The sequence below is a fragment of the Gymnoscopelus braueri genome, assembly GCF_963280865.1.
Source record: "Gymnoscopelus braueri genome assembly, chromosome: 14".
NCBI classification, from domain to species: domain Eukaryota; kingdom Metazoa; phylum Chordata; class Actinopteri; order Myctophiformes; family Myctophidae; genus Gymnoscopelus; species Gymnoscopelus braueri.
The window spans coordinates 28,503,608-28,523,607 of record NC_137619.1 but is presented as its reverse complement, the minus strand read 5'-3'; the positions used below and the strand labels follow the sequence as shown (position 1 = coordinate 28,523,607).

The following is a 20,000-nucleotide window of genomic DNA, read 5'->3' as shown; positions in this document are numbered from 1 at the left end:
AGTGTGTGCAAAACAGGTCCCCCGCAAACTTTGAAAGACAATCGTGGCCAATCAGAAGGGAATCTGAAAAGGCTGAGAGATACATCGTGATCACGTGTGTTTTGGACAAAATCTGTAGGAGTAGTAGCAACAAGTGTGCTTGCCAAAAAAAACGCAATAGGTCCAACGGCACCGGAGATTAGCTGTTCACAGACACGCAGACGGACGGACGGACAGACAGACAGACAGACAAACAGACTCATACTGAGTGAAAACATAATCCTCCTGGCGGGGATAATGAAGCTTTTTCCACTGATGCAGGTACTGTATGTACAGAAGTCTGGAGACATTTTGCCAGGTGAGAGGAGAGAGGAGGGAACGAGAGGCCTCTTGTCATCCTCTCTTTCGCCTCGCCATTTCTCCTTCCCTTTCCATTTCCCTTCCTCCTGGTGTCCATTCCTCCGCCATGTCCTTTTCCCCTCCCCTCCCTTCCCCTGCCCACTCCTCCCTCCCTTCTCTATCTACCCCCAACCCCCCTTTTTCACATACAGACATTTCCTATGAAAGTGTGGCCTCTGTACTCAAAGCGTGCCCCTTCTGTTTGGATGAATAGAAATCTCAACACTATCTCTTCCAGGCCTTTTTCTTGTCCTTGTTCTTCCTCTGTGTTTTCTCCGGCTCGGTCACAGCAGGGGGGTGTTATTATCGCTGAGCCAAATGGGAGAAGTTGCCTCGCGTTTCTTTCTTTTTCATTTTTTTTCATGCGATTAAGGGAGGGATGGAGGGAGAAACAGATCAGAGCAATGCATTCAAGTCATGCATAATAAGCATTAAAGCATTACATGATATTAATCCTGTCGTACCATTACGAATTCAATGGGGAATTCAAGCGAGGCCTAATTATGTAGAGAAGAGTGCTTTCGGGGGGGTGACACACAGTATAAGTGCACACACAGACACACACGCACACAAAGGCAAATACACATACTGTACAGTGCACAGCACAAACTTACGTTGGGTCTCAGCAATCTTCTTATAGCATCAACCAGGCTAGCTCTGTACTGGTCGAGAAACAAACTGAGAGAGAGAGAGAGAGAGAGAGAAAGAGAGAGAGGATGAGGGAGGGAGATAAACAGAAAAACGGGTGAGAAAGAGACAGCCCGATTAGAATGTATTCATGTGATAGCGGCTCTAGATAAAGCAGCAGGCTATTTATTTTCTTTTGTTTACAAATAAATCCACCGACAGGAAAGGGGGCGAAAAACAATTTGCATGAGTAAGATTCCCTCCTCTTCCTCCTCTTTTCATGTGCAACTTCTTCATATGTATTCACCCTGGCCTGCTTTCAAGCTGCTGGCGAAGAATGCAAAACATCAAAGTCCGAAATACATAGATACCATCGGCCACAGCAAACACACACACCCACACGCACACATGCGCACGACATTTTTACATAGACACTTCAAAGTGACAGGAAAGCACCTTGAGTTTTGGGGAATTAAATCTGTAGGCCTTGAAGGTGTTTTGTAAACAACGCCAGCTGAAATTAATACAATCGCAACAACAACAATCAATTTATATAAAAGGACTAATTAACTTAGCCTGGAAATCCAGACTGATTCGCTCTGCTCGGCAGATATTTTTTTTCTCACTTTGCTTCTCGTGAAAAAAAGAAAACGCTGAACGAGCGCCTCCGTCTGGATTCCAGGCTATAATTAACTGCTTCCATCGTAATCCTCATCGCCTTTATACTGACTAACATCTGAACATGTGTGAATGTGCTTGAGCACACACCTGTGTGTGTGTGTGTGTGTATGGTAACCGGAACGCTTGCCCCAAAACACACTCACCCCCATTTTTTCCTCTCGCCCCACTTGGCGCGGAATGCTGTTTTGGGGGCGAGCGTTCTTGTATTTGTGTGTATGAATGAATGAATTAATAATTTTTTTTTTTTTTTTTCATGTCTTGTCATAAGACCCATCCCTTAGGGGATTATAAGACACCAAAAACATCAATAAACAATATCACATTCACTTCTTGGATACTTCTTAAATATTTGGTTAATACCCGAAACAAAAATAAATGTGTCACATATATGCTTTCTATAAATATTCTGCAATATTCTGAATATCTTATTTAAAAGATAAAAGTGTGTTTGTGGTAAGTGGAGTCATGGTCAAGGGTTGCTTTGGACCAGGGCGGTCTAACAGGACAACGAGGTGGCCTTTTGCCAATTAACCACTTAAACCCTCTATTCTTTGTACTGTACTTGGACTGCTTTTTTTTCCATCGACACAAAATCTCTTCGCCAAACACTGCCAATCTACAAGCTCACAACACAATGCACTGTGAGCTTATAGATCGGCTATTTTTGGTGAATGTTCCCCCCAGAATATGCATGCTGGGGTTCAAGTGGTTAACAGCTCTAACTCTGTGACCTGCATGGATTCAAACAGTCTGATGTGTCTGATGTTCATTTGAAGAAGAGTGAGATTTTACATTAAATAAATGAGTACTTGGCTGTTTTCTGGGCATTTTCTGTAGTTTTAATTTTCATAATTTAATTCTTTGGATGATGAATACAGATGTGATGCTTACAAATTTAAGGTCATATGCAAGTGCAGCGTTAGTTTAGTAGGTAACAAGCTATAACCACTTTTCTCAACAACACATAAATTCTTTAGGTGTTTTTCCACCCCTCAAGTATATTGAAGACAGGATTTGCAGAACTCTACCTATTTATACAGTGGAGGCCAGAATGTGTGTGCACTTGTGTGTTTGAGTGCTTGTATCCATGGATGTGTTAATGCGTGTGTGTGTGTGTGTGTGTGTGTGTGTGTGTGTGTGTGTGTGTGTGTGTGTGTGTGTGTGTGTGTGTGTGTGTGTGTGTGTGTGTGTGGAAAACAAGTGTTCAGATGGAAAATGACACATTCACACACTCATAGCTGTCCAGTTGTGGTGGTACTGTCGGATTATCCGTGGCAAATAGAGCATTTATATAGCGCGGCCTTTATCCAAAGCCCTTTACAATGTGCATTACATTCACACAGTGACGGCGGAGGAAACCAAAGCACCAACCTGCTCATCGGAAGCAACTACACGTAGATGTTCAGTGTCTTGCTCAAGGACACTTTGACACTAACGCAAGGGAAGCCGGAGATCGAACTGGAAACCTTCCCATTCCCAAGTGGTTATCTCTGATCTCTTGAGCCACTGCCACTTCTCCAGAGCTACTGTTCAGGGTGGGGAAAGCCTACTTCCTCTATTCACAACATCCCCCTGCCTGCCAGCGATTCAAACCAGCACAAAAGGTGAAAACAACATTCCCAAATATATGGAATGCTTAACTTTCTGACTATTGATGTGGAGATGCATGAACACATCCACACACACATATATGAAAGTCACCCAAACGCGACCCAGCTCCAATAACCTCCGCAGACGCATTGAGAGCTTAAATTTTCAGGTGTGCAACAGGCTTTCATAGAAGACATGCTGGCTTCTATGGAATCTAAATGACTGAAATCAGTCGTGGCGACTGAGAACTTTAATCCATGAATCGTAATTTTGTATTTGTGAGTGTAATCAAGTGTGTTTGTACATGTCAGTGAATGTCAGTGAATGTGTGTTATGACATAGAAAATACCTGCGGGTGGGATATGTGACATGATTATGTGTTTACCTTGCTCATTGTTAAGTCGCTCTGGTTAAGACTTAGCGGCTGCTAAATGCCTAAATTGCAAATGATGTCCGAGAGATGAAAATGTTGAGAGATGATGACTGTCTGACAGCTGTGATGCAGGTGTTCCACAGAATAGAGCTTCTGTATTAGACGGAAAAACCTAACACCTGTCTCTAAATCATAAATGCACACACTACTTCAATATGTGTGGTGCGTGTGTGTGTGTGAGTGTGTGAGTGTGTGTGTGTGTGTGTGTGTGTGTGTGTGTGTGTGTGTGTGTGTGTGTGTGTGTGTGTGTGTGTGTGTGTGTGTGTGTGTGTGTGTGTGTGTGTGTGTGTGTGTGTGCGTGCGTGTGTGTGTGTGTGTATGTGCGCGCACGCGCATGTGCATGCGCATGCACGTATACCTATTATCACAGATGAGAGTGTAGTAATTTGACTAAAATGTAACAATACAAGTCACGGTTCAACATAATCCTGAGCCTCTAAGCTGGCCAGCAGTGAGACAATCTGGAAACAACTTTTGTGTGTGTGTGTGTGTGTGTGTGTGTGTGTGTGTGTGTGTGTGTGTGTGTGTGTGTGTGTGTGTGTGTGTGTGTGTGTGTGTGTGTGTGTGTGTGTGTGTGTGTGTGTGTGTGTGTGTGTGTGTGTGTGTGCACATAAATGCATGCCTGTGCACCTACTGTATTATCACAGATGAGAGAGGAGTAATTTGGCTAAAATGCAACAATACAGCCCAGATTTTACATAATCCTCAACCTGTGTGTTTATAGTGTGCCAGTCTGCATGAAAAGCCATTAAAGCTGCTTGTCATGTTCCGTCATGTCCTTGACCTGGGGGACAAGGTGTTACCGTCTGCTGCAGTGGTTCTCAACCTTTTTCACGTCAAGAACCCCCAGTTTACTATGCATATTATTAGGCCATAGACCACCATAACTCTGAGAGTTACCAATCATCTAGCTGCGGGGGACCCCCTGGAAACCCCTCAAGGACCCCGGACCCCACTTTGAGAACCACTAGTCTACTGTACCTTTATAATAATAATCTCTATTTGTCTTCACAGTCTGTTCAAGAAAAAAAAAAAGAAAAAAACACATAACCATAAAGCACAAAACAACATATCACCAAGACAATACATGAGTTCCCCACTGTGCACAGAAAACCAACCTATCGACGGGGCAGTTTGTTTAACCCATTCAAACCGGGAACGCATCTGTTAAGAAAAATAGCAGATATACAAGCTCATAGCACGGCACCGAGTGCCGTGCTATCAACTTGTAGATCTGCTATTTTTGAAAAATCGTGAAAGTTTGGACAAATCGTTCAATTTCTTATTTTTTAAAGCGAACATTTTGAACTCTGCTACAACTTCTGGGGGTCCCTGAAACAAGATATTTTGAGATGGGGGTCCACGGCCTAATACATATCATTTTGGGTGGTCCTTGACATGAAAAAGTTTGAGAACCACTGATATTATAGCAACATACGTTTTTTCAAAAAACGTTTTTTGTAGAATCCCCAGAAGCAAAGATTTGAGTTACAAATGTTCGCTTTAAATAATATAATTTATATATTCAAAGATTTGCAAACATTTTCCACAAAAAAAAAAAAGCATATCTACAAGCTCATAGAGCGGCACTCCACGCTATGAGCTTGTACATCTGCTATTTTTTAATAGCCCAAAGAAATCAAAAAATGACACTGATGCTTTCCCGGAATGGGTTTATGCCGCAATGACTGAGGGGAAAGCTCCTGCTAAAACGAACCTTTTCCCACTTCAAGGTTCCGTATCTTCGCCCCGATGGCATGAGGTCGAAGTATAGCGATACAGGGGATGATCAGTGTCATTTGTTATTGAAAGTGCTAAGCGTGTGATGGCCTTATGGTTCATATCATCAGAAAGTGTGGGTGTGGGAAGTCCGATAATCTTGGAGGCAATACGGGTAATACTGGTACGGGCTTGTTTCTGTACCTTGTAAAGTGCCTTGTCAGGTTTTTTTTAGTAGTCTTTCTTAGCCAAAATATTCAGATTATTATATATTTTTTAGAAAATTACATGATGTGAGCTTGTAGATGGACAATTGTCACTATTCGTCATACAACGAAGTATATAGAGGTTAATTTGTAGAGCTTCTACTGAATATTATTTCCATCTTATGGAAATAATGTTCGTGGACAACGGCCCCTGGGGGCTTGCAAAAATCGGCGGTGTAAGGCAACAGTTTCTGCCATTGTTCGTTTGTGACATCCACCGTCAAAGTTGGCAATTGTAATATACTGTAGGATGGACCCATAAGGGTCTATTTGTTTAACACTGACATTAACACTGAGGATTGTACTGTGTACCTCTGAAATACATTAGGAAAAAACACACAAAGTACTTACAAACTATTGCCACACCTTTCCACTCATTCATGAGTGAGAATGACTAAAGGAAAAGTAAAGAAAAAAGGTAATAGCAGTACTCAGGAAACGATCGGGCCAGTAAAGTTGGATGCACGTACTGTACATGTGTAAAGTTTATTTGTCTTTTAAGGTTAGACATGGGTGTCACGTTTGTTTGTCTTTGGAGGTGAGAGGGTTAGTGTGGAGTTTATTTTTCTACAGATATCAGATGACTGGTAAGCGAGTGCTAGAGTAAACAAGGAAGTGAGCTAGCTGGGTGGAGGGGATAGACCCACCCACAGGTCCACACACACCATGGGGGCGAGGGAAGGACAGAGTGACACTGAGAGGGCAGAGGCAGTAAAAAAAAAAAAAATCTGTTTTTAGTATCACAATATCGCTATGGTATACATTAGCATTATCCAGTTCCAGTGCAATGGTGCCACGCGCCAAAAATAGACGATCTACAAGTCCACACCATGTTGCAAAACTCTCATCGCATCGCATTTCACGATGCATTGTGGGGTTGTAGATTCTTGCTATATTTCCTTGAAATTGAAAAGGTTGAGAATCCCTATTCTGAATGTGTTTTGTGTATAAACCCCACCTATCCAGCACATCCCGGCTCACTCATTCCACACAGGCAGACTGATTGCAGGTCAAAGTGTGCGACCTTGGCGCGTGTGTGTGTGTGTGTGTGTGTGTGTGTGTGTGTGTGTGTGTGTGTGTGTGTGTGTGTGTGTGTGTGTACTCCAGTCAGAGTGCACAGGACATTGTCAAGGGGTTATGAGGGGCGAAACCATGGAAAAACATGACATCATCTTGACCACTATCCACCGGAAGACTTGCTCTTTTAAAAAGGACACATGCACACAGATATGCACGTGGATTTACACACACACGCAAACACACACGAATGCATGCATTCACCTACACAAGGGCATACATGCACGCAGCCGAGCACATACATACTCCAGCACACACACACACACACACACACACACACACACACACACACACACACACACACACACACACACACACACACACACACACACACACACACACACACACACACACACACACACACACACACACACACACACACACACACAGGTAAATATAGAAGCTAGGAAACTGTGTACTTGGGCAGGGTTGCTATTGCGCTTTGAGATTCAGGCAATAGCTCTTGTAAATCGGTAGTGATCCTATCCAAACACAGGATCTAAGTTCAATAGAAGAGCAGGGAAACCACTTCCAATTACTGCAGTTGTGTTAGTTACATTGAATTAACATACTGTATACTCTACAAAACAGATTTGTTAAAATAATGTTTTATTCACTACATAAGGTTCTGGATTGCAGCTCTAACACCGTATCTCTCAAGGTGTGTGTGTGAGTGAGTGAGTGAGTGAGTGAGTGAGTGAGAGAGAGAGAGAGAGAGAGAGAGAGAAAGGAACATTCTCTGCTGGGTATCTCTATAAAAAACATTCAGATTTATTTAGTCTTTGGTGTTAACTGAGATAATATGCTGTCTTGTAATGTATTAAGAAATGCCTCTGCAATAACTGTTTTCTGTTGACAATAAAGCCCCGCACACACCAGCCCCGCAACACCTTGATAGGCGTTGGTAAGCGCCTGTGGCCGAAAATCTGTTGTAGCAACTTCCGTTGGTTGTAGTGTGGCGTCGCTCGCCAACTGAGTAACTCAGTCGCTTGGTGCACGTCGATAGCAGCGGGGTGGCGGGGGTGGTGGTATAGCGCAATCTAATTGGCTGATTGGCCTGTTAGAGGGGGGTTTCGCAAATCCATCTCATGCAACTGGTGATATTATAGCCATGCTAGATAGAGTTCACTCTAGTTTTTACAATTCTTCATTCTCCAAACTCATGGGACAGTGGATATGCGAGATTGAGTGACCATGTCTGACAGTAATGTATAATCCGTATAGTCTGCAAAGTGAGTGTTTCAAGGGGCATCAAGCTTTCTAAAAACTAAAAGCTTTCTCATTTGGAGTAGTTAATGTCATCTAATAAGAAGCAGGGAAACATTTGGACCTGGTGAAATCTGACAGGCACATGACATGCAGTAGCAGCTATAGTGACAGTGTATTTTGCTCGTGGCATATACTCTGAGCCTCCGACGCAACTGGATTAAAAAAGAGTCATTCTCCATTGGCAAACAGAGTCAGAGGATGATCAGAAAGGAGAAGCACCTCACAAAATATAACAAGGCAGTAAAAAATCTGTTCCGGAAGACCGTGCTTCCACACGCACACGCACACACACACACACACACACACACGCACGCACACACATTTACTAAATGACTTGTCTAAAATCATATGGTGTTGTTAGCTGCTTACCCTAATCGCATGATTGTTGATTAGAGATCTGTGCCTGAAACAAACGCGCACGCACGTGGGGGTAAGCGCGTGTGTTTTAATGTCACATACAGTGTGTCAGTAATTGTGCATGGAAGACTCTTTGTAAAATGAAAATGGGATTTAAAAAATCCCATGGCCCCCATCCCATGGCCCCGCCCAGACTGTATGCGCAAGCACATGCACGCCCGCACGCACGCACACACACACACACACACCGACAATCATCACAGCTGACACATAATGCACATTACACACAGACACACTGGCATGAAACATTACATGTTTACCGCCCAGAAACCCACATAGGTACACACACATACACAATCCCACCCCTGACAATATAGAAAGTACACACTCAGCATCCTACATGCAGACAGAAATTTGTATTCATGCCAATGCATACACACCGTGCATGTCTGTATGGGCACACACACACACACACACACACACAAATAGGCACCTTGCCAGTATAGTCAGGCCAACTCTCAGAACAGTGGAAGCACAAGCAAACCTCACTGAATTCATTTCCTAAGTGTAAGGTGTGGAACCGTAGGAAATGTATCGCGCACACACACACACACACACACACACACACACACACACACACACACACACACACACACAGAGACACGCAGGGCTTTATCTCGGTGCCCACACATGGACAGCTTATGGAGACAGCAGACGTGCCAATGTCCCAGCCAAGGATTCTGTGCCACCCATATGCCCACTGTAGGAATCCCTGCCCTCTTTCTGTCTCTCTGTCAATCTCTCTCTCTCTTTCTCTCTCACGCGCACACACGCACACGCACACACGCGCGTCAACCAACCCTAAATGCTACACACTGGTTTAAATCCATGAGTGAGCCATCAATTTTTACACTCTCAGAGTTCAATCAAACCTCTGTTGCATGTCTGCAGATATACACATATAATACACACCAACTACGCACACACACACACACACACACACAGACGCACGACACGTGCACGCATACACAGACGCACGCACACACGCACACACACACACACGCAGTGCATTTATAGGTACAGTACTGTATATCATGTTAAGTAGCTCCCTTGGTGTGAACTAAGTCCATAGCCAGCAGTTTATACTGTAAGTAAAAGACAGGATATGTAACAAAGCTACTGCGTGACTGGCTGCCGATCCAGAGGTTAATCTACAGCCAACTGGCCCGCTCCCTCTCCTCCCCATCATCTTCTTCTCTCTTTCCCCCGTGCTCCTTTCCTCTGCACACTCCTCTTTTCACTGTTCTTGCTTGGTCCTTTCTTTCTATCTATCTTTCCTATTTTCCTTTCCTCCACTCCTCTCTGTAATCATCAGTACAGGTTATAATTAGTGGAAGTGGAAGCAGCACTGTTGACCTTTTCCTGGCTGATCATCACAGCGCCGAGCTCCTTAATCGGTCATCCATCACTCTGCGACCACCACCATGGCAATTATCACACAGGCACACGCACACGCACACGCGCGCGCACACACACACACACACACACACACACACACACACACACACACACACACACACACACACACACACACACACACACACACACACACACACACACACACACACACACACACACACACACACACACACACACACACACACTCCTGTCCACAGAAAAGAGCTTGCAGAGAAATACACACAAAAGCATCTTGAGGCAAGCATCTGTGCTCAAAGAAAATGAAAACTCTTGAGTACCTGTGATGATCTATCTATCTATCTATCTATCTATCTATCTATCTCCATCTCACACACTTTCTCCTAGTGATCTGCTCTGTTGTCCTGTTTGTTATTATTACAAATGAAAAAACTGAGAGTAACGATTTAATTGAGCTTTTGGCATTGAACAATGGGATATGAATAATGTCCCAATAAATAAATGAAATGTGTGTGTGTGTGTGTGTGTGTGTGTGTGTGTGTGTGTGTGTGTGTGTGTGTGTGTGTGTGTGTGTGTGTGTGTGCGCGTGTGTGCGTGCATGTGCACGTGCATGCGCGTGTGTGTGTGTGTGTGTGTGTGTGCAATGCAAAGTCACTCCATGTCAACAAGTAAGTCCTATCAATAAATCTCAGTAGACAGAAGGAGATTTAAATTCCGACTGGCCTTTAAATGATAGATCTTCATTTAATTGGCTGAGGGATGCTTGTTATGTTTACATTGCTCCCATTTCATCTCTCTATCTCTCTCTTTCTGTCTCTCTCTCTCTTTCCTTATCTATCTCACTCTCCTTCCCTGTCAAGGCGCAATTATGTGCAATTTGCCTAAGTCACCCATTTGCTGGAACACCAAGCATGAAAACGAGGCAATTTGGTGTAAAATGGAGCCAGACGTGCATCTGAGCGTGTGTGTGTGTGTGTGTGTGTGTGTGTGTGTGTGGGCAGGTGAAAGGACCAGGAGCTGACGGGGGCCCATGCGTTGACTGTCACCCGAAAGTGAATATTAATGTTGGGGATGCACACTGGGAGACAAAGGTAAGTCTGTGTGTGTGTGTGTGTGTGTGTGTGTGTGTGTGTGTGTGTGTGTGTGTGTGCACAAGCATACCAGTCAGCGCACATGACGATGTCAAAATGTCCCTCTAACGCCGATATATCCGATTCACAGTCCCATCTCACCAACCTGTAAAAGACAGACACACACACACACACACACACACACACACACACACACACACACACACACACACACACACACACACACACACACACACACACTTTTAGAGTGGTCATCTAGCTCCTGCATCAACCATTAGGTCTTACACAAACTGTTTCACACCCGACGAAGCTTCGGGGAGGAACAGCATTTTTATGACATGCAGTTCAACCTTTCACATTTGTGTCACCTCCTATGGGCAGAAATCAACGCTTTTTTGGAGGTCCACCTTGGAGTAAAGTTTGGGGTTGATTGAATGTTGTGTTCATGTAAATTTTTGGTAAGAAATAGGTCGCTCCCACTAAATCCTCAAGGCTAACAGTATGGCATATCAGAAACCTGTCTGATGCTCATTGTTACATGACTCACAAGATCATGTGTACCTAATTAGGTGAAAAAACTTTTTTTTGGGGTTTAATTAATTAGCCAATAATTTTTTACCCCCTTTTTCTCCCCAATATAGTCGTTATGCCAATTCATTTCTCCCCACACACATTTCTGGGTTGTTGTCACTGCTGAGGACGTAGGGCCTTCGTTCTACTCCTCCCGCCCCCATCACTTCCTGCTGACAGGTGCCGCCCCAGCCCATAGGAGTATGTGTATTGACCAATATCACCCTCCCTGCCCGGCTTCCCTCCCCCCGAACACGGGCCAATTGTGTTCGCATATAGACACCCGACAAAAGCCGAATGCACCACGGGGGATTCGAACCCACAACCTCCGTGGTGGTGGGCAGGGACCTTACCACTGCTCCACCTGACAAAAAAAACACATTTTCTGCAACAAATAGTGACCTTCGTATGGTGGTGCCCCCTATGGGCATGAGGGAAATTGCTTTTGACTCTGCGTTGTTTAGAGGCCTCCCCTGTGATTCAAATTTGGGGTCGATAAGACTATGCGTTTTGGCATTCTTTCTAGTCTTTGGAATCCAACTAATATATCATTAATAACCTCCACCTCCTGGCCTGGCAGGGATAGTGAGCATGCAGAGCACTAGTCATGTCATGTAAGATACAAATTAAAATGAAAATTACACCATATAACACCTATACACATTATAAATACATTTTATACATAAAACTAAAATATCAAAAAGAGATTTTTTTGTGTGTATTCAGAGGTAATGCACATTAGGTATGTAGTGTACAGTATCAGTCCTGGTGCAATAGCAGCAGTCATGGTTGATTGCACTTTGCAGACAACTAGGGGTGCAACATTTTAACTAATCTATATCATTGATTATAAAATATGATAATAGATATTTTAATAAAATGATTATAGGGAAAAAAATAGAAAATATCAGATATACAAATTTCAATTATTTTATTAATCGAAAAAGTAATCGGTAGAACAATCGCTAAGAAAATAAATCGATAGTTGCACCGTAAGCAGTAAGCGGTTATGTCATGTGGAATATTAGGTTAGTGATTTGATTTATACTTAGTTGTATGTGTCATTCTCCAAAAATAGAAGATCTACAAGTTCACAAAACATCACATCCCATCGCATCAGGCATACAGTACCATCTACTATCTCTCCTTCCCTCTGTCAACGATCGACACTCTTTGTCTCATCTCTCCTCCTACCTCTCGACCCCAATCGACCCCCGTTCCCTCTCTCCAAGTCTTTCCTCCTTCTCTCTTCCACTCAATCTCAACGCACCTGCCCCTCTCCAAGTCTCTCTGTCATTCATCTCTCTCTCTCTCCAACTCTCTCTCTCTATCTCTCTCTCACTCTCTCTCTCTCAGCCCGTCAGGCAGATTGAGGGATTATTAATTAACCATTATTAACACTTGGTAAACAAAACATTAGGGCCATGCCAGAAACGCAATCTCCGTTCTCAGCATGAGGCTGTCTCTTCGTCTCACACATATACACACATAAACCCAGATAAGCACGCACACACGGACACGAACGCGCGCGCACACGCACACACACACACACACACACACACACACACACACACACAGAACGAGACACACACGCACATATACATAAAACAAGCCACTCCCTCCCCCCCATTCCTTCGTCCAATCGCATAGAGCGCCCCTTGGCCCTCTCCCGTGGGGGCGACATTGACTGGAAGCTTAATCTGAAAAGAAAACAATCAAAGTAATGCTGCCTAATTATACGTTTACTTTTTCACTCCATCTTCTCCTCATGTAAATATGTTGGTGGAGGGGGTGGGGGGGGGGTTGACGGAGAAGAGGATGGCAGAAGAGGCAAGGGAGCGTAATGGTGAGATGGGTGAACAGCAAAATGACTTTTTATTTAGAGGATGGGTTGCAATTAGCTGTTTTAGGCCATCCTTTAATGTGTGTGTGTGTGTGTGTGTGTGTGTGTGTGTGTGTGTGTGTGTGTGTGTGTGTGTGTGTGTGTGTGTGTGTGTGTGTGTGTGTGTGTGTGTGTGTGTGTGTGTGTGTGTGTGTGTGATACTCGTGATGTTTTCTGGTTGAGGACTCCCCATTAAAGAGAATCATTTTGCTTGGGTGACTAAAAAAACAAAACAAATCAAAAACAGGCACACACATACAGAAGGCCTCCTCTCAAGTGTGGGTATTACATTGCCGGTTCGATTGCTGGTGTGATTTGATCGTCAAGTACAATCTTAATTGTTTTCCAAAGACCAGAACAGAGGAGGATAGAGACCTAATGAGATGAATCAAACCTCACATTCAACTATCATTTGAGTGGCAGAGCCTCAAAGGCCTCATATTTACACACTTTTCTCAGGGAAGGCGGTGAGATTTAGACCCACATAACACAAGATATACAATGCAATGGGGCAAGGGATTCTACACCACAATGCAATGTCACAGGGGGGAAATCTAGTCGAGTACATTGATATTGGTGGTCATACACTGCTCTCCACATTGAACGTTAGTAACTAAAATGATAGAACCCTAAAAGACGATGGAATTTGACGGGACAAATTGCTGAGGTTGGGCCAGGGACCGCTATTTGGAAAACTTAATTTTGTTGCGGACCCATGGTTTGGCACAGTGGTTCTCAACCAGTGGTCCGGGGACCACCAGTGGTCCTTGAGAAGTTTCCAGGTGGTCCCCAGCTGAAGATGAAGAGTTGGTAACCAAATGGACCCTTATAGATATTTAACTGTAAGTGGTTTCTTTAAGTGTAAAATGAAACCAAATGAACCCTTCATTTCCATTTGGTTTCATTTTACGCTCTCAAGAGTTAAATTATTGTTAAACATCTGCATTACTTAATTTACAAGAAGTTTACACAATTAGAGAATGTAGAATAATTGTTATTTTGACAAAATCTTATCCAACGATAACAACATATTCTAAGTCTTGGGTCTGAGAGGCTAAATCTCATCAAATGGTGGTCCGTGCTCTGTGGCTCAAATGCCGAATGGACATCGATATGAAAAAAGTTGAAAACCACTGGTGTAGCAGAATGTAGCAGACTAGCTCTGCCTGTAGGATCAGAAGCCTAATATCTCCGTTGGCCAGGGGGAGGGATTCCCCCTTTGGCTGAGCTGAAGATGTTTGGTTTCCCCTGCGGGTGACCCAGGTCTGAATCTACATGTAGGTAGTTTACACTCACCTGTTGGATACCTGTGTGGAGCCAAACATCCCGGCTTGTCTGTTCCTTTCAATCAGCCCTCGAACGTCTGGAGGGACATCTCTGTCAAGGATCATACAGTATACTCACACAAAACACTTCACACTAGAGAACTGCAAACAGCTAAAAGGAATCACATGATTATTTAGTGCCAACAAGAACAACTACTCTTCAAAAACTTCAAAAACGATATACTGGGAAAACAAAACGTTTCGGTACTGAGACCTTCATCAGGTAAATTTAGCTGATGAAGGCGTCCTTTCTTCTGAAGATGGCGTACGGGTGTTTTTTCTGCTACAGAGTATATAATTGGTGATACTGTTGTTTTTTAATTGCTTGCCAATAAAGTATTAATTCTATCTATCTATCTATATCTATCTATCGAATTTGCCTTTGTACAGGAACATGTATCCTACAGTATATGTTTCCCGTCTCTCTACACTGTCCTGTATAGAAAAAAAGAAATAACGTTGGGCGCGGTGGCGCAGTCGGTAGCGCTGTCGCCTCTCAGCTAGAAAATCCTGTGTTCGATTCCCGCCGGGGACGCTGTGGGCGCTGGGGGGGCGTGTTCTCTCCACCGCATCATCAGTGCCCATACCCTAGATGGGGTTGGCAAAAGGGCCTTTCTGTGTGGAGTTTGCATGTTCTCCCCGTGTCCCCTAGGGTAGGTACCCTCACAAAAACATGCAGTAATCCTGGTCTCTATACTGCCTGATGGAGGGGAAAAGAACTGGTTGGAATAACGCGTTCCTTCCACGCGCTATGTCCTACCGGGGAAACTCCCCCCTGTCGGGTGATAAGAAGCGGCCTGCTCACTCCTCATGCATTGAAGGAAGCTCAGTTCGGGGTCTCACCAGGCTGGCAGAGGGAGAGTAGCGCCTAGGATTACAAGCTTAGGCAATTGGCACTGGGTGAATAATTTTTTTAATTTTAAGGAAAAAAAGAAATAAAACTGTATAAAAACTCATCAGTGTTTCAGTGTGATAGGCTACAGTATCTGCTGGAGTACGTGGGGGTCAAGTGGCCTGGTCAAGGAGCAGAGAGCAGTGACCCACCAGAGCCCACATGCACTCATCAGGCCCAGTGCATTCTGACTTTTAGCTTCAAGTTCTCCTGAAGATAATGTTTATGCATATTAAAACATGGCAGTATATAATTAGGTCAGCAGTTCAGGTTTTGTGGATTTGCCTGTTTCGTCAGGTGGCGCATCACATGACAATCTCAAAATAAGAATGAACGCACACCCACACACACACACACACGCACGCAGGCACATGTGCACACACACACACACACACACACACACACACACACACACACACACACACACACACACACACACACACACACACACACACACACACACACACACACACACACACACACACACACACACACACACACACACACACACACACACACACACACACACACACACACACACACACACACACGCAGATGATGGCGTGGAGCTGAGAGCCATCCAACAGCATATCACAGCAGACTATAGCTGGATCAATAGGAAGGCTTTTAACCACACACACACATGCACTCCCACACACACACACACACACGAAGGCTGGGCGATTGATGTCAAGTTGTCTATTAATACACTAGCTGGTGGAGTCATGAAGCAATTCAATTAGGATTTCCTTGTCTTTAAAGCCGGCAAAGAGCTGAGACAAATCCAATCGACAGAGAGAGAGAGAGAGAAAGAGAGGGAGAGAGAGAGGCGTGATAAATTGATGGATGGATAGATAGTTGGAGAGAGGCAATCCAGGATCAAAGAGAACCCCTGCACGCATACACCAACAAATAGATTAGCATACATTCAAACACACACACACACACACACCCACCCACCCACCCACCCACCCACCCACCCACCCACCCACCCACCCACACACACACACACACACACACACACACACACACACACACACACACACACACACACACACACACACACACACACACACAGAGTCCCTGTTCACCTGTGCATCAGTGTGTTGGTGCATAGGGGTGAACAGAGTGAGGAGCAGAGGGGCTTACTGTAATCTCATCACTGGCACACCAGTAGGGGAGAGGTCAAAACGCACGCACACATACATGCACACAAACGGAAATGCACACACGTGCACGTGCACGTGCACGTGCACTCACACACACTTGTGCACAAAGAATGGGAGAGAAAGACACAGCTAGAGAAAGTGAGACGGAGTCAAAGAGAGAGTGAGAAAAGACAGAGGGAGGCAGACATTGAAGCACAGAAATATGTGCCCCCCCCCCATCACTTTTAGCAGACGCCAAGCAGCCATTGGCATGCATCAATCATTCTTAACCCATTCAATCCGGAAACGCATCCGTGTCATTTTAGATTTATTTGGCTATTCAAAAATAGCAGATCTACAGGCTCATAACGCTTATAGATCTGCTATTTTTGAAAAATCGTGAAAATGTGTGCAAATCTTTGAATAATATATATTGTTTAACAAAATATTTTGAGATGGGGGTCTGTGGCCAAATACATCTAAAAATGTTTTCTAAATCCAACGGTATTTTGCTATATCAGTGGTGCTCCAACTTTTCCATGTGAAGGACCCCCAAAATGATATGTATTTGGCCCTCATCTCAAAATGTTTTGTCCCAGGGACCCCTAAAAGCAAAGATTTGCGTTACAAATGCTCGTGTTAAAAAATACATTTAAAGATTTTTATATATTTCCACGATAAAAAAAAAAAAGATCTACAAGTTCATCGTGCCGCGCTATGAGCTTGTATATCTGCTATTTTTCAATAGCCAAAGAAACCTAAAATGACACAGATGTTGTCCCCGGATTGAATGGGTTAATGGAACATTTCCATTGATTTTCAGTATGCCTATTCAAGGTCAAGCAGTCCATCACAGTCCATCTTCTGTCTGTGCTGTGTGTGCTGTGTGTGTGTGTGTGTGTGTGTGTGTGCTGTGTGTGTGTGCTGTGTGTGTGTGTGTGTGTGTGTGTGTGTGTGTGTGTGTGTGTGTGTGTGTGTGTGTGTGTGTGTGTGTGTGTGCTTATCCTTGCAAGGACCAAATGTCCTAAGAAGTACATAAAGTGAGGGCATTTTGCTGGTCATTGCTTTTTAAGGACCTGTTTTTGTGTCCATAGTGCTTAGGTTTCCTTTAGAATAAGTGTTAGGTTAAGCCTTAAGGTATGTACTGTACAGTAGTGGTGAGGTTTAAGGCTTATAGGGACTGGGGAACGAATCTAGAAAAGTGTGATCTAGTGTGTGTGTGTGTGTGTGTGTGTGTGTGTGTGTGTGTGTGTGTGTGTGTGTGTGTGTGTGTGTGTGTGTGTGTGTGTGTGTGTGCATGTGCATGTGCATGTGCGTGCGTGTGTGTGTGTATTCCAGTCTGTGAACTAGGTCGCAAGGCTTTCAGGGAGGAGATAATTTCTAGATATCAGTGAATGCTACGCAGCCCATTCAGTGTATTTCCCTTTCTGCCTATCTGCTCATCTATTTCGCAGTAATGCTCCGAGCCGTATCACAGCGCACTATCTGGCTCCGTTATGAAAACAGAGCACACAATGACACCAAACAGTGGCCATTAGCCCTCCAGTCAACAACCATGGGAAGTAGTTTCCACGTCAGGGGGAAATGCCTGCGTTGTACAGTATGGTTGAATGGGACACTTTTGGCAGCATTATGCTGTACACACACACGTTTGTATTAATAAAGCCTGAGTTATACTGAGTTGCGCGCTGGTGTGGCACACCGGAATAAGCTCACAAAGCGTCACAGAACACGCACGCACGCGCAGGCACACACACACACACACACACACACACACACACACACACACACACACACACACACACACACACACACACACACACACACACACACACACACACACACACACACACACACACACACACACACACACACACACACACACACACACACACACACACACACACACAATTCCAGTCATTCTCTGATTTCATTCTCAATTTCTGTGACTTTGTTCTGTGAAACAACGGTGATGATCAGTGGCTGTATTGTGTGTGTGTGTGTGTGCGTGCGTGCGAGCGTGCGTGCGTGCGTTTCACACAGGTTGTTATTGTCTGGCCTCATTGTGATCAGTGAAGGGACATTGTGGGGGGTTGAGACAGAGATATTGTAAACAGAGCTACTGTAAATATGGACGGAAAAGGGGGTTTGCGTTTTGTCAACAGGGCAGAATGGTATGCATTTGTTCCTGCTTTTGTGAAACGTCTGTGCCGAAATCAGAGCTCCTTCTCTCTCTCAAAATAAAATGGAGGGGAAGGAACATGGAGAGGAAGGAGAGGGAAAGAAAGAATGAATGGAGAATGAAAAGACGAGGACGTAAAGTAAAACAGTTATGAATACACAGGTTTAAGAGCAATCAAAACCTTGTAGCAAGGGCACATACAAAGAAATTTAATTAAAACAATATTTTAAAAACTGAACTTAACCTTTTCTTTTTTATAAACCGTTCACCACAAGATGAGAGGTGTGCTGTTCTGATGAGTGCTGGTGATGAGATGTTTGTCCCTGAGCGGGTGCCATCAGAGATTTTTCCCATAGACAATAGCACCCAATCTAACCTGGCACCTCGTTTTTATGGCAGTCAAACTTAAGACAAGGACGTCACACACCCTCTGTTTCAAGATGGTGCATGAAAGGGTTCCAGTCAGGGTGTTTGGTTCCTCAATAGAGAACCACTTCCCTGGTGACAACGGCTTTGAATCTGCGTGAAGATCTACTCTCAGAGATGGAAAGGACCAGAAGAGATTCAAATGCTGATCTGATAAGATGCATAATTGATGTTAATGCTTAAAGCCTTTAGATTACAGCTCTGTAACTGTTGAGCAATTAATGTTTCATAGACAGAGAAGAAATGGCTGTGCTACAGCTACTGTAATTCACGGGTAGCAGAGACTGTGATTGTGCAGTTTAGACACTTTGCACTGGTTTAGATCACCTTTGGGGCGCACTGGTGGCCCATCTCTGCGTGTACTGCACATACATACAGTAAATAAGTCTTTCTTGCAGCTGGCCAAGGTTGGAATCAATGGTGGACAAGGTACTCAAAACCAGTACTTGAGTCAAAGAATACTCCCGTTCAAATATTACTCAATTACAAGAGAAAGTTGCTCAGTCAAGTTTGTACTTGAGTTAAAGTTGTAGGAGAAAAGTTTCCAAAATAGTCTAATAGCCTAATCTATCTATTAATTAATGAAAGCTGTGTGTATGTCTGTGTGACCCATGGGCATAACTTGGCGCCGTCCAACCGAACAGCCTCAA

General features: G+C 44.0%; 1 protein-coding gene across 1 annotated transcript in view; it reads right to left on the bottom strand.

The window, feature by feature from the left end:
* Positions 1–20,000, bottom strand: part of camkmt (calmodulin-lysine N-methyltransferase) — a 140,906-nt gene that overhangs the window by 10,306 nt on the left and 110,600 nt on the right. Inside the window, exons 7-9 of the mRNA XM_080450421.1 lie at positions 14,674–14,740; positions 10,996–11,070; positions 993–1,056 (exon numbers count right to left, since the gene is read on the bottom strand). Coding sequence (XP_080306547.1) covers positions 993–1,056; positions 10,996–11,070; positions 14,674–14,740 — 206 coding nt within the window. The remainder of the gene's footprint in view (positions 1–992; positions 1,057–10,995; positions 11,071–14,673; positions 14,741–20,000) is intronic.